At 33.8% G+C, this 16,347-nt stretch overlaps 1 protein-coding gene across 1 annotated transcript; it reads right to left on the bottom strand.

Moving 5' to 3' along the window:
* Positions 1–10,833: 10,833 nt before the first annotated feature.
* Positions 10,834–15,641, bottom strand: LOC123717895 (replication factor C subunit 4). Its single transcript, XM_045674146.1, has 6 exons — positions 15,388–15,641; positions 14,737–15,012; positions 14,191–14,409; positions 13,095–13,254; positions 11,686–11,768; positions 10,834–11,376 (listed from the first exon to the last, which is right to left on the bottom strand). Exons 1-6 carry the CDS (start codon positions 15,492–15,494, stop codon positions 11,169–11,171), a joined length of 1,053 nt encoding a protein of 350 aa, XP_045530102.1. The 5' UTR covers positions 15,495–15,641; the 3' UTR covers positions 10,834–11,168.
* Between the last annotated feature and the right edge of the window lie 706 nt (positions 15,642–16,347).

The raw sequence follows: 16,347 nt of genomic DNA, 5'->3' as shown, positions 1-16,347 counted from the left end.
TTTCAAATAGTTAATGAAGGTTAAATAAAGTAATACTTTTCTGAACCTAAAATTTTCATTCACCCCTTCGCTGTTGACAGGTACGATTTGGAGCAAAGAAGTGGAACTCCTTGCCCCACAACAACCAACACACAACTCCTTGCTCCTTGCCTTGTTCAACAGTTTAAGATGGGTTTGTTCAAGCAGCGGCTAAATAAGTATGTCCTGGACAGGCGTGACCTCCATAAGCCGCATCACTATTAACATCAGGTGCATGGTGTCGAACGTCTATTCAGTGTATAAAATAATCCTAGCTTAGAAATGAGCTCTCATTCTAATAACTAACAAATGAGTATTCATTTGCTTCTCAATAACTTCCAAAATCTATTAAAAACCGATAAGGAGAAAATTAAAACAAATTTAAAAGTTGGTCCTCGTAGTACCTTTAATGCTGGAATTTCCTCGCTGTATTCGTCTTATTCGTTAAGGAAATCACCAGCTCTGGAGTGTGTAGAGAGGAGAGACCATTATTTTGCGATGTAACCATTTTATAAATACTTAGGAAGCATAATTAAATAAATTAGACCAATGATATTGATGTTGATGTTATTCATCGGTGAGTCAGCCGTGTACATAGCGCACCAGCTTCCGAAATGGGCAATTTAACCTACATGTAATGTCTAGTTCTACTTCGAAATTTTATGATTTTGCCAGAAGCCACTCCACTCGGGATACCGCGAACATGCTGAATGGAGTACAGAATTGAAGAGCCGCAGTTCAAATCCCAGTCCACCAATGGACTTTCTATGTGTGCATCCAATCGCTCATACGGTGAAGAAAAGGCGAGAGGCACAGAAGGCTGAAGGCCTTGCCTATTAGAACATTTATCAGGAAGGATAAAACGAAATCTGCGCGCAGTGTTGGCCTAGTGGCTTCAGCGTGCGACTCTCATCCCTGACGCCGAAGGTTCAATCCCCGGCTGTGCACCAATGAACTTTCTTCTTATGCGACCCAAAAGTCGAAAACTTGTGACAGGCACAGGAGGCTGATCAGTGATCACCTACTTGCCAATAATATTGAAAAAAATGATAATGAAACAGCTTCAGCAATTTGAGGCCCAGACCTAAAGAGCTTGTAGCGCCACTGATGTTTTGAGGCAACGAAATCTGAGGCAAAAACCAAGGGTTATAACGCAACTGGGTTTTATTATTACATCTCATGAACTCGACTTCATCTTCGAACGCACTTGAATGAGGCCATCCAGTCACAACTGTATTTACGCGATTTACAGATACTGTTGTTACAAGTAATAACTTCAAGTGAACGCTTGAGCCTTGAATTTTCCTAAGTCAGTTTAATCTAATACATGTTATAATTGATAATACATACATAATATAAGGAATGAGGACAGATATCAGATAATTCTTGTGTACATGTTCTGTGTCATTTTATGTCATACTGATACAAAGAATATACTGAAGGAATTGAACGATATTTAATGATTTATTTATTTCGTAATCCAACAGTTAACAGAAATTATATACAACAAAATACAATTATACTAAACAAAGCCAATAGCCAAAGATGGAGTACATAATACATATAAAAAGGGGTCAAAGATTTACAAAAGGGACAAAAAAATATTCATAATTGTTTGATGTACGTGAAAATGTGTATGCTGTGATGAATGTATATCAATTATTAAATTAAAATAAAATAATTATTTATTTACATATATATATATATATATATATATATATATATATATATTTATTATAAAGATTGAGAGAATTGTGTTTAGTCTTCTACATTCATTTTCTTTTCAATACGTTATTGGACACTTAGCAAAACGATCAAATGAAAAATAAAAAATTCTGTTTAGCAGTAAACATTGTTAATTGTTTTTACGTGTGTTGCAAATATCGGCTCAATGGTTATCAGTAAAAGCTTACCGGCCTTGGTGATAACACAATCATTCACAACAACTTGTATTTTGTTTATTTATTGCATATTTATCAAAAAAACTCAGTGTTGCCAGCATTAATGTATCATTGTCTATGTATGTCTTACCTTAATAAGTTATAATGAAATGGCAAGACACATTTTGGATTGCAGTAGATACTGTATAATTGCTGATCTTAATACACTCTCTTCGACTTTAAACAATAATTATAAATCAACATAAAAACCGTCATGAAAACATAAACTCCTTCCTAGTTTCATCACTGAACCAGCCGTAATAATTCAAAATTTCATCAGCATCACCTTGATGGAACAGGCTTCCCGTGGGGGTCTTGAAGATATGACCTCCATTTGTTTAAAGAAAGAGAGTTTATACTCCTCCCGTACAAGCCGGCTCCTAAAGTTCATGGGCTGCCATGACTGCGTTTCTGGTCTACCGTGGGCTTGTTTTCCTACCTGTAGACATATCTTAGGAATCTTGTGGCTAAACCGAGATATAGCAGTGGAAAAACTATCCATCTATCTATACAGAGTAACTATCTTCAGCGGAGTCATAAGACCAATTTGGATTTAGAGAAAATCTGTCACAGATCAAAGTGATAACACAATTTAAAAATAAAATTAAAATGTCTTCATTATAACATTGCATATGTGTAAGATTTGAGAACTATAACTTAAAATTCTTCTGTCTGTCCCTTCTATAACAAACTTAATAATTACTTCCATAACAATTTATTTTTCAGTGTTTACAGTTGAAAAAAGGTTTTATTAAAATCTCCCATTTTTGATGCAAGTGAGTGAATGAGTCAGTGTTATGTGTGCCAGCCAGTCTTTTAAACGTTCTTAGGTTGTGGACGCTGAGCGGGTAGAAATTATGCAGCCTATTGAATTTATTGTATTTATCCTTACTGTTTGACCGAAGACAACTTACCTACTTCTTTTTAGATACAGCTTAAGGTTATTTATTATCTCATTCATGTACTTTAATTTTCAATTAAAGATGCGCAATGTCATTATTAAATAGGTGCAAGTGTGACCAAATAAAACCCTATTTTTATGTCTGTTGGATACACTTGTCTTGTTTTATTCTAGTAAATATGTATAGTAATTTAATAATTACGTTTCATCAAAATGTATTTATAATTTATTTACATAAGCCAAATTTTGGCTAAGGGAGCAAGTATTACGTAACGAATTTTGGAGGGGGGGGTCCTCCTGTAAAACGTTACGATGCGGGGCGGGGATTGAATTCCACCTTATTGATAATATTATTTTCCCATTTCCAGTACTTTACACCATAAAATGGTAAGTTTTAGGTATAAAGAGTCACTGGGGTTGGCCACGAAACCTTTTAGTATTGGATACAGAAACGTTAAGGCGCGTTTCATGGGGCCCCCCTCAAGAATCTCCAAAAATAGCGTGACGTAATACTTGAACGCTAAAGTAAAATGATAGATGATCAAGATATAGAGAGATGGTGCCGGTTGGAGGAGGCCTATAGTCTATAACAGCTCATTAGAAAAAATATTATGTGCAAAATTTTAAGTGTGTATTGTACATGGATGAATGTTTCAAGGAATAAATGACGCTTAATTATAACTTTAAGCCATTTTTATAACAAATACAAATAAATAACGGACCCGAGAGTCGATGTCCTTCATGATATTTCAAGCGATTAGTACCAACTTCAGCGCCATCTGGCAGGCTGCTCAAAAGCATACAAAAAATCATTTAAATCGGTCCAGCCGTTTTAGAGGATTTCAGTGACATGTACAGTAGTATTATATATATAAAGAAAATTAAAATATTATAAAACTTTTCAACGTTGTACAATTAAAAATTATTTTTATAGTTACCAGACAATATTTTGCTATACACCCATGCAAACTACGATAAATATTTGTGTATATATATATTAAGTAACAGGGGGAAAACGGGCAGGAGCCACACGAGATGTTAAATGATAGAGGGCTCGCAAGTGCCGGCATTTTCAAGAGTTGGTACGCTCTTTTGAAGGACCCTAACTCGAATTCGTTCGAAAATACTTCAGTGGGCAGCTGGTTCCACATAGAGTACGTTAGTTAGTTAAAGTATAATATTAAGAAAAACACTTTTTAAATGGATTGAAGCTATGTATTATTATTAAAAACTTATTTTTTTTAAAAATCCGACGTTTCGCGTGCTTTTCAGCGTGCGTCACCGTGACCACGTAATATAATAATACATAGCTTCAATCCGTTTAAACAGTGTTTTTTTAATGTGTAAAACTAACAAAAGACAATACTAAAATATAATATTTAAATTTAACTTACTTATACATATTGTTGTCCTAGAATACTAAATAACAAAAGATACCATTATTCCGACATGTTACAACCAGGGTTATTACAATTAATTGGCGACAATCAAGCCGCATCGTCGCCATGTTCTTGTCTCGCTTTGGCCTATTGACTACACAATGACTAGGTTTTATAGAAATTGTGTAATGAGTATGTGCGTGAACCACGAAGCCATTTTATGTTTCAATTTATATCCATAGCGAATACCTGCATCGGGAGCACACTCACACTTTCACACAACAGCCAAATCAAATTAGTGAAATGTGTTTAATTATTTTTATGGAATTTTTCGTTTTATTTAAGTAGGATTACTAAATACATAAATGCGGAAAATGTTCTTTTGTATATATTTTGTAACTATGAAAACGGAACATTTAATTTTCAACCACAGCTAAAACAATTTGGTAACGCACTTGCGAGCCTTCAGGCATCCATGGGCATATCATTTAAGATGAGATGAACCTCCTGTCCATCTGAGCGCTGTTCTATGAAAAAGCAAATACCGAGCGCTTTCTAGGTGATCAGTCCTTTGTACTTGGACACTTGTCGATGTTTGGTTCTCAGCACAGTTTCCATTACCGTACGGCAAGAATAAATGCGCATAAAAAAACAGAATGTCCATTGGTACAAGATGAAGTTAGAACTTCGACCACAGATTAAGTCTCTCACTGAAGGCTGTGACATTGTTCTTACCTATGAATAAGTAAATACAGCCATCAAATTCTCATCGTAAGTAAATACAAACCATACCATTAGCCCAGTTACATAACCTGTTACCTTGGTTACCACATGAATTTTTATCTTATTTTTCATTGTGGCCGGCCATATTAATGAAATAGCATTCCTATGGACTATCGTTTGATGACATGATTTTAAAAACTTATAATTCACAGTGAATATTTCGTAGTATAAACTTGATTTGGCACACAATTTGATCTTAAATTATCGTAATTCATGTGCACTTTTTACTTCTGTTTAGCTTTGCCTCAACAACTATGTGTAAAATGTATTTTTGCACTTCTTGCCTACCTTATCCAATTTAATACATTTCTTTTCACTTTCACAGTGATTGCCTAGAAGAGATCGCTCGAAAGCGATAAGGCCGCCAGGCCCTCCTTTTAATATAATTTTGTTCACTTTTTATGTTATGTGCAACAAAGTGTTCATAAATAAATAAATCATTTATATGATCTAGTAGAGGACAAAACCTGGCACCATTTCGTTTTTTGACAATATTAACTTCACTATTGTAAAAATATATTTATATTATGTACGCTAAATTGACAATCAATACGCCTTCGTCTAGAACTAGATTATTTAAAAGCCGTCAACGCAATATTGCAATGTTTCCGAGGCTGTTAAAAAGTAGTATAGATTTATCCGTAAACATTTGCACACGTACAAAGGAATTAAATGTTGTAAACAGCGATACATTCCCTTTGTTTTGCACTCGAATAACGGGGAAATGAAGGCAAACAAAAGAGAAGCCAGCCTAGGTCGGCGCCCTACGTTCGCACGTTGTGTGAGAAAATTTTGTTTTTGTTTCAGTAGTTCGTAGACCTATCACTGATAGTGGGAAATGCAGAAATGTAAACATAACATTCAGAAACTAGACTTGTCAAAAATGTCACAGATTACAACTTTAATTTAAACCATAGATATGTTACATTATTTGTCTATTTATTTTACGCTCGCATTTCAATTTAATTGACGTTAATTGGCATTCTAAAATTAAGTTTCTAATTTTGTGATTTCATATATTACACTAATTTTTCGCCCAACGCTGCAACACCCTTTGACGTTTAACCACTTTCTTATTTAAGTAAATATTCATTAACGTATAAATTCAAAACTATTTATTCACTGTCTAATACTAAATCTATGCTAACAATCTTAAACAACAACTTTTCTGTCCTATGCTGAAACAGTTACTCGCTACTCTCAGTTTTTTGTTTAAATTAATGAATTTAATTAATAGTTGTCGTAGGTACTTGGCGAAACAATAAGCGACAAAATATGAGATACTAGAGTTATTTTATAATTAAAAATATTAAGTTATTCTCAATTATACCAATTAGCAAATATTTCTTGAATAACGTCATAAGCATGTATGAGATCTTATTTCTACATGGTCATACAGTGATGAGTTAAGTCTGTAATTTATGAACAGCCTTTGTCTATATTATAACCGATTCTATACCACAATTAGCAATATTTCAATTCTCGTTATTTTAAATGGCGTTGTTTGTGATATTAACAATTCACTTATTTTCAAGTAATGTTGTATTCTTACCTCATATGAGGTAAAATGTCGCAGCTAACCTAGATTGATTCCTAAATATATTATAAAAATAAAGGTACAGTTTAATTTATTCACGATATTTTGTTATACGCTTCAATTACTGAATAATTTGACATAAAATATCGTGTAAAAAATTATAATAAATGAAAAAAATTATTCATTGTTATTATATATTCATTTATTCATACATATGAAAAGAATACTACTTTACATACATACACTGCATTTGCTAAACATTTTTAATATAATATACCGAAGACTAACTGGAACTAAAAACATTTACAACAGAAAAAGTAGCCGGTATGGTCGGCCATTTTGAAAAAAAATAGGACAGACGAAACAAAAACAATATTTTTAAAATCAGTCTACTCTGAAAAATACTGTTCTAGCACATTAAATCACATAAACAATTTGACAGAACGAGACAAATGACGTTTCGCTAGTTGTACTTTTAATCAATCAAGAATACCCTATTATACATAAAATCTAAATCAGACAAATTATTCTCTTAACTAAAATTATCACTGGTCTCCTCGAGTCAAATTTTGTTAATAAATACAAACATGGGTTTGTGGGTACGACAGTAAAATCCTTAGACGAAAAAACTACTTAAAAGCGGGAAGCTTCTTGATCAGCAATACCTACTTAACCTTGAACTAAGTCTAAAAATCTCTAGCTTTCCTCATTTTTATTTATCACTGGCCCGCTCAACTTTGTAAACGAGAAAACGAATTTTAATCACAATCAAATGTCACTTAATATTCATGTAGCCTTATATGAGTTTTTAAAATAGGTACACGAGTTTCTGTTTCAAGAACTTGTAAATTTTATCTCATAGTAACGATGTCATAAAAAAAAATAGTAGAACTATTCCTTACAATAATTAATGCGTGAAGAAACTGCTAAACTTTTAATTATTGAGGGTCAGAATAAAGTTACAAACGTGATCTAAAAAATCTTAAGTTTTTTCAATCACATTAATTTCCAACGGCGTCGAACTCCATAGCGTTAAATTAACCAATGCAAATCGGGCCTTCACAAGGTTTTTTCTATAAAATCTACCTGGTTTAACGACTACGAGCAGGTAGCTCGTCGCTACCCGGAACGTTGAGTCGCTTTGTAATTTCATCTTTAGACATTTGATGGATGAGTGCTTAAAACGGCTTACAATTCTAGTTGCTATGGCATCTGTCGAAAAATTTAAACCTAGTTTGGGGCTCGAAACCTTTTGGACTTTATTTTATAATGCAACTTGCCACATTTTTGTATCTGTAACGTTTCACCGGAGCTTGGATTTTAAAATAGTGAAAAGGTATTGTAACGGTCAAGACGCTGTTTCGGGTTTCGGCAATAAGCGCGTGCATTTGATTGATGATGCGTGGTATCTTAAAGGTTAGGCTCAAAGCTTCCGACAGATATTACTTTATGAATATTTGAAAGCTGATAAAGTACCCACCATAAACACGAACTTATTTTTCTCTTCCAATTTATTGAGGTTTTAGTATTATGTAAGCTTTTTATCAGCATTTCCAACCACATAATCATAATGTTGGTAACGCAAATGGCTAATGTAAAACTTCCGTGTATGACGGATAGTTTTACGTATGGGAAAACCCGACTTGGTAATCTGCAGGTAAATTACACAATAATATTTAATTCTACCCGATTACTCGAGAAAATTGATTTGAATTCACATTAATGGGTTTAGCTTTGTATCACATTTAAAACATTAGTTATGAATGACTTTATTTAAATCCTTTTCCTTAATGATAGCTATAAATAATTCTCTATTACATGGTCGTGAAGCGTTTGTGTATAGTAATTTGTGAGGGGCGAGGGGGAAGCGTCAGGTTGTCGGCCCCGAGTCGTGACGTCACCGCACTGACCACTCCGGGACCCGCCACAATAGCCTTTCTTAGAACGAGCAGATGTGCCTGCGCATGCTTCCACCCCTCTCGCCCGTTCGTTTACCCCGCTTACACAATCGCATCGACAACTTCTAGAATAAATTTCTAAACATATAAATCATAAAGCATCACAACTCACAAGAAATACAACGTCAATTAACATTTCGGTTGCGCAGGTAGACGCGTACCTGACAACGTATCATTTTGATACCGGAGACCGTAATCGACGCCTCTTTGCCGCACGTAGAATATCGCAACTTCCATGGATGAGTGTGGATCTAGTCATGATGTAAAACATGCACTAAACCTCCACCCATCGAAAGAAATTGACCTTTGACCGGCTAGAACGAGCACTGCACTAATCGCTCGATGTCACGTTGCACCAGAACAATAACGAGCACGTTTTTTAAACTATAAGCGCGTCATACAACGCGACCGCACAGTCCGAACGTTCACCGCGAAATAAACGGTCGAGATTTGAAATCGAAAATCTAGACGCTGCGCGTGAGGCGCGAAGGGCGAAGCATCGACTGACCAATGAGGAGCGAGCGCGCGCAAACCGACGAGAGAGGGGGACAAAGATATTATCTTTCCTCAAAGAACGTTATTTTCTTTCTTTCGTACGCCCGCTCGTGCGTTAACCGACGGAAGTGAAATGTACGTGTAGTGATGCTTAAACTTCAACCGTTGACCTTGTATCGTAAGGTTCACCTGCCGTATATGTTGTGTATGAATTTGTTTCAACTGATCCTGGGAACACTAAATGAGTCACGGATCCCGAAGAATCTTATCTGTTTCCAACAAAAAAAATCTTTATCACGGCATGTATACCAAGACGCTAGATTGTATTGTTCGTTTTTCGAATGTGACATTTTAGGCCGTTGCGCATCGTTTCATTGATAGTAATTTATCTAATGCTTCTATAGTTAGAAACATAGCGGCTTGGTCACTCGAATATATACAGACTTGTTATTAGACAGAATTATGCAGCATATTTCTAGCTTTAACTACCATTTTAACGCAAACCATTCTTAATTTCGGTCTCTATTCTAAATTTAATACCAAGTCAAAATGATAAAGAATTTCACAATTCAGAAATAACAATCTATGTTTCGGGCAAAATGTTATTAAAACCTCTTTAAACAAATTATGCTGATAATAGAATTTGAACATTTATTTGAACTTATTGCATCACCATTTTCATGAAATACAAAATAAAAGGTCGCGGCATACCGTTCAACCGAAACAATGGTTCGGTTCTCAGAAAACGAATAAGAACCAAGAATAACAATTTAGCGATTGTGAAATTTTTACAAATCTTATATGCTGCACACTTTTGGCCAAATTCAAAAAGTATTTAGTATAATAATACGGTCAAAACCGTTAACGACGACATCGGTTAGATCAACATACCGGTTATATTGACCAAAATCAAAGGTCCCGGCTGACTTCTATTGTATTAGTTACTTCGGCTGTCAACGTCATCGGCTGTTACGACTATCGGTTTTTACGAGCAAATATGTCCCTTCCACGTTGCTATAACAGATTTTGACTGTATATCATGCTTTACAATTCAATTACAAAAGCTTTCTACTGGTTCCGCTTTGTGATGTACACCATATTGCTATAGTGTTTGAATAAGCATTTTATTTTTACTATTTTGCCAGTACAGTTGCCAGTTTACCAGTATTAGAACTGGTTTCCTATTACTCAGAAAAATGACATTGTAATGGGCTAATAATTGTGGAAATAATTTCAGTGGTTTATGACTTTCTTTGTTACAAGCATACATATCTATTCAGGGCGGGAATTAGAAGTCTGGAGGCCTAGTGGCAACAAAGAAGTTAAGGCCCTGGCCCCAAATTCTTTTCCAAATAGAATGAATAAATGAAGTGAAACTTCTTTATCGACGTTAGAAAAAAATTACCGTCACATTTTCCGAAATTCTGTAATAATCTTAGTAGTAATAAGGTAAAATTAAATAGTTGTATTATTTGTATTCATGTCTATGATAATAAAAGCCTTTTGTTAAACTTTGTCTAAATTAACTTTATTTAACCAATTTCTGTAAAGTTGCATAGATCATTTATCGAAAAATAAGGTCATAAAGAAGTTTCACTTCTTACGTGTATACACTAGTACACGCACACTTTTTTCCAGTTTTATAATCAATAATTTATTATGAAACGACGTAATTCTTTAATAAACATAAATTATATCAAAGGAAACGTTTTTTATATGATAGTACATTATTCTTTATCAAAATACGTCGTTCTCGTAGTTCAATTAGCTTAGATAAAGTATCAGAATATAATAAACAGTTAATTAAATTTAATAAAACGAGAAAAATAAAACAATTAATTTAATTTCTTCAGTTAATGCACAGATGTATAATATATTTTTCGTAGTATTCAACCCCATACTAACCACGTGGAAAAAAACAAACAGAATGACATTTTACCCTTTGAAATATAATCTACCATGACCAGAGACAACTGTTAAAATGGCTATCGAGCCAGATACCGCCAAAACATACCGAGCTGAGCTGTAAAGGCCCTTAAGCACAACAGCGAGATTCCTTCCTTAAAAAAAAAATGGCTGGATCGTTTTTACGTTTATTAACTTAATGGAATTGGTATTATGAAATTAAACAACGTGAAAAATATTTATTGAAAATTTTTAAGGATTATTGTTCGCCATAATAATGGTACAGCCAAGATCGGTGAGCTGCATGACTTCAGCGCCGCCATCTAGTAGGCGATGTGAGCAAACAGCGAGCTTCTCGCTAATCTCACACTTTTGCTTGTTAGTTAAGTGCCCGGAACTAACTACAGTTGCACTGAGTTGTTCTAATAACTGCGATGCCGAATAGGCGTCCATTAAAAATCTGAAAAAAATCACCAGGATACATGGATATCTCAAAAACTACTGAACCGATTTTGATGATGTTTGCATTGTCTAACTATGAATTAATATATTCTCGGAATTGTTGATAAACATGCTATCTTTATATCGTCATACAATATAACGTTACATATTAGTTTTAGAGTTGTTAAAATAATGTAATAATAATTTACCTCAATAAACAAAAAGCGACAAATTAAACTTGAAATATTTTGTATAGGACATCCGTTTAATGTCAACTTGTTTTAACCGCTGTCAATATATCACATTTGACAGATCCTGGGATACTTACTTTTCAACGAACAGCTCCAATTCGTTGTAGTTCATAACACTTAGGTATTCATTTACCAGATGGTCTGGAACAAGTCCTGTCACCTGAAATTTCATTAATGACATTTTAGATAGTCAACGAGGAATGGAAAATAGTCTACTAAACATAAAAGATAAGAACACAAATAAGAAAAAAAAACAAAAGTAATTGATCCACTATCCCATTGCTAAAACTTAACTGGTAATGGGTGCGAGCAGTGTGCTCGAATGAACAATGGCAGTTGGACAAACAGTTGGTTGGCCACCAGGGAAGAGATAGGTCACCCTTTTGCACAGTGGGCTGACGGGATTACGAAGTAGGTGAAGTTTGGGAGAAAAATGCTCAAGACTGAGAGATGGAACTAGTTGGAGGAAACCTATACTCTATAAAGATAGAAAAGTAAAAAAAATATAATTTTTTATGTATAAAGTTTGAAGTGTGTCTATCTGTTGTAAAAACTGATAAATAAGAGGATGATTTTATTTATAACTACGATGTACGTCTAGTATAGTAGCCGTAGACGTGCCGATGACGTCATACGACGCCAAATGACGTTAATGACAACAACGTAATTTATAAACTGTAGTAATCTATTTAATGCATTTATTGATGCGTTTTGATTTATATTAAAACAATCTATCAATTCTCCATTCACATTACACTTCGTTACCTTAAACATACATATGTAATAAAAAAAGCAGATCACATAACTTATAACGTAACGGGCGGCCTTATCGCTAACAAGGTATTTCTTCCAGGCAACCCTAGTAGAAAAAAAAATGTATTATGTATTATGTGATTTTTTATTTTTCTGTCAATGTAGAACCATAATATATATTTGTTAACGTAACGTAACGTCTATTACACATAATAGCGAATTATTTATTAAAGATTTAAGATGGCACCTGGTAGATAGTACCGGTGACCCCAGAGCTGGTGCCTTCCTCAACGAATAAGTATCGCAATACAGCGAGGAAATGTTGCCAGCGTTAAAGGTACTCTGCCACAGGGACCAAACTTTTTTAATTTGTTTTAATTTTCTTTTTAATTATTACTACAATGGTTAAGAAAATTGTATATAAATTGCAGGAATGTTATAAAGATTTTAGTTAAAAATAATAATTATTAATATTTATATAAATAATATAGTCTTGAGACTAGCAACCTTGGGGTTGTGCATAAAAATTCTGGCAGAGATGGCTCTTCCAGTGCAATTAATACTTGCTGACAAAGGCTAACATGAGAAAATTATGACTTCGCCACAAAATTAATAGTTATATTTTAAAAAATATTAGTTGTAGAAGGCTGTTCAGCAGGACAAAGATGCAATGAGATTATGATGATCAACATGATAATCCTATGTTTGTAGCTTCTGTTTTGTTATTTGTTACCTCAATCAATCCTTCAGCAGTAATCTTTCCAAGTAATCGCTGGCAACACTGTAATGCTGTAAGTGCTCTACGAAGGTCACCATCACAGGTGTGAACTGCTTGCTCCAAAACCTCTCCATCACCCACATCCACGCCTTCCGACTCACATACCTCTCGCAATCTGAAAAAATGTTATATTATAGAGCACAAATTCATCTAGAAAAAACACAGAAATTAGTCTATAGTAAAAAAATTAAGTTTTAATATACATAAATAGTTACCTATTTCACATTTTAGTATGTACATTAAATCTAATGAGTACTTAACCTATATAAATAAAAATGAGCAAACTGAGCGCAAAACTCAAAACGAGTACTAAGACCAGTTTTTATTTTTGAACTCTAAGAAAAATTATGAAGAAAAAGCTAAGTAAATTTTTTTATATTAAAGCGAAACTAGGTTTGCTGGTAACTACATAAAGCAGGAATGATTATAGCTGTTTGAATTTTTTTTTTTTTAATATAGAACGAATTTTTTTAAGTGAGAAGACACATTTGAAACTGAAGACCATGTAATCAAATATAAACTCTTTTAAAAACAGGTTATGAACAGGATTGGATAATTACTTATTAATAAATTAAGTGCTAAAGTAATTGGGCTGGGATTTGAACACATAACCTAAGGGTTAAAAGTTGCATTCTCAAACTTGTAGACAATAGACAATATTCATTAGCTTATTGACTTATTTAAAAAAATAAAAAAAATAAATCAATCAATAGCACTACGACCTTTTTAGGTCTTGGTCTCAGATTTCTATATCTGTTTCATGATCATTTGTTAAACAAATAGGCAAGTAGTAGTTTGTATTTGTTGAAAAAATGTGTGCCTTCTGTGCCTGACTGACCCCATCGACTTTTTGGGTTTAAGGCAAGGCGGTTTCCTCATGATGTTTTCCTTCACCGTTCAAGCAAATGTTAAATGCGCACATAGAAAATAAATCCATTAGTGCACAGCCGAGGATCGAACCTACAACCTCAGGGATGAGAGACACATGATGAAGCCACTAGGCCAACACTGGTCTATAATAATTATATATATATATATTTAAAAAAAATACCTTTTAATAACATTCTCTCTGGCCAGTGGTTTAAATCTGAATTTTGAACATCTACTGGTAATTGGTGGGATTATTCTTGATACATAGTTGCAGATGAGACAAAATCTAGTAGTCCTAGTCTCTCTTTCCATAGTTCTACGTAATGCTGCTTGAGCTGCATTTGTCATGGAATCAGCTTCATCCAGGATAACAAGTTTGTAGGATGGACATGGCTTACCACTGGAATAAGTGATATAAAATATTTTAGATATTTGATTTGAACTGCTGAACATAAGTATTTATTTAACTAAAGGGTCTGTAGAGGTACTGGGTTTTTAATAATGAATTGACTGTCCCAGGAGGTTTACTAGCAACAAGACTGGATTAGACTGGTTTAATTAATCAGACAAACCTATGTTGTCTAATAACAGAAAAATTAACCACTATAAATAATGTATTAAATTCTAGAAAATTATCAATAAGTCTAATTTCTAGCAAATAAAATTGTCAGAGGTGTGGCACATAAAGCACTTGCCCTTTTGAATAGATACTAAAAATAAAACTCACTCAGTCTTAGTACTGCTTACAGTTAATTGAGCAAATGATTTCACTTTATCCCTAATAACTTGTATTCCTCGTTCATCTGAGGCATTCAACTCTAAAACCCGATCACGAGTTATATCACCAAATAGTTGACGAGCAGCAGCCAAAATTGCACTTGTCTTTCCTGTACCAGGTGGCCCATAGAACAAAAGATGGGGCAAATCACTACCTGATAAGCATTCTCTTAAAACTTGCACAACTTCACCCTGGTCAACTATATCATCAATTGTTTTTGGTCTACTGAAAGTGTATAATTTATTGAGTTATCACACAAAGGTGGCAAACTTAACACCAAATTCTTAAGCAGTATGAAATAAAATAATTCAAAGAAATTAATTTTTAACTTTTATAGATATGCCAGACTGGCTTAAGACAAGAGTTTAAAGGATTTTTTAATTCCTAATACATATGTATATGGCATAATAAGACAGTGGTGAATTATATTGCTTAACTCAAGAATGGATATTATAATCTAGGAACAAATAAGACACTTTATTACTGAGTTTTATTTTACATATATTAAGCATTAAATAAGTTTCACCAAGTATATTTCCTATTATTTTCATATGTATTTCTGATATAATAATGTATTAACAAATTAAATTTATTTCTTACTATTTTTCAACCCAAGGTGCTGGGGGCTTTTTCTTGTTTGTCTTTATACCCGATGATCCGGCCTTTTCTGACGCGGAGATTTTACCAGTTTTTAAAAATGCCTGCATCTTAAAGTTTTACTAAGAATGTACTATGACGTTAGAGGTAAAAATTATTCCTTTTTATGTTAAATAGTTAATATTTTTAACAATAATGGTACAAAAAGTTGGAACTTTTAACAGGCTTTTCTGGAGATTCGCACCGCGGCAAATTGAAAATTAGTTTGATAACTGACAATTGACAACTGACAACTGTATAAAATTTTAAACATACAACTTTACCTAAAGGCCGATTAAAAACTATTGCCATAATATAAAAAAGCCCGATTATCATCAGACGAGCGAATGCTCAATCTATCGCCACTCTATCAAATAAACAGCATTTTTTCGTTGTTTTTAATGGAATTACAAATTAATTGGAAACACAAAGATTCTATGGATATAATATATATATAATACTTTAAGAATGCTCGTTCGCTTGGGGAAAACGGTACTAGAGCGTGCGAACAACTGCTTAAAGCATTCTTGCGTGTTCGGAAGTGCTCGCTCCTCGGAGCGGTATCTTGAAAGAGTTTTTGTATTTGAGATCATCGATTCATTTATAGATCGGTTTCAAGATAATTGCTTATACATGATAGAATCCTATCGAAATTCCAGATGTCTCTGGTATCCGACGTTTGAAAATTATAATCCTTCGTTGCATTAAATTTGTCAACCATCAACGTCGCTTCCTTCGTTTCTTTTTAAGACAGAATAATAAATGCAACACTTGCAATAATTATAACATTGCTGTCAGAGTCCGCCTCAAAGGAGCATTATCAACCACATAATTGACACCAATAAGCAATGAGAATTCATTCGGATGATCTAAATATTTATCGTGCACGAATTCTTGTTCTTGGTTCTTATTCTTGCTCGCTTA

Source organism: Pieris brassicae, chromosome 13 (assembly GCF_905147105.1).
Source record: "Pieris brassicae chromosome 13, ilPieBrab1.1, whole genome shotgun sequence".
NCBI classification, from domain to species: Eukaryota; Metazoa; Arthropoda; class Insecta; order Lepidoptera; family Pieridae; genus Pieris; species Pieris brassicae.
The sequence above is the reverse complement of the archived record's forward strand: the minus strand, read 5'-3'. Positions and strand labels throughout refer to the sequence as shown.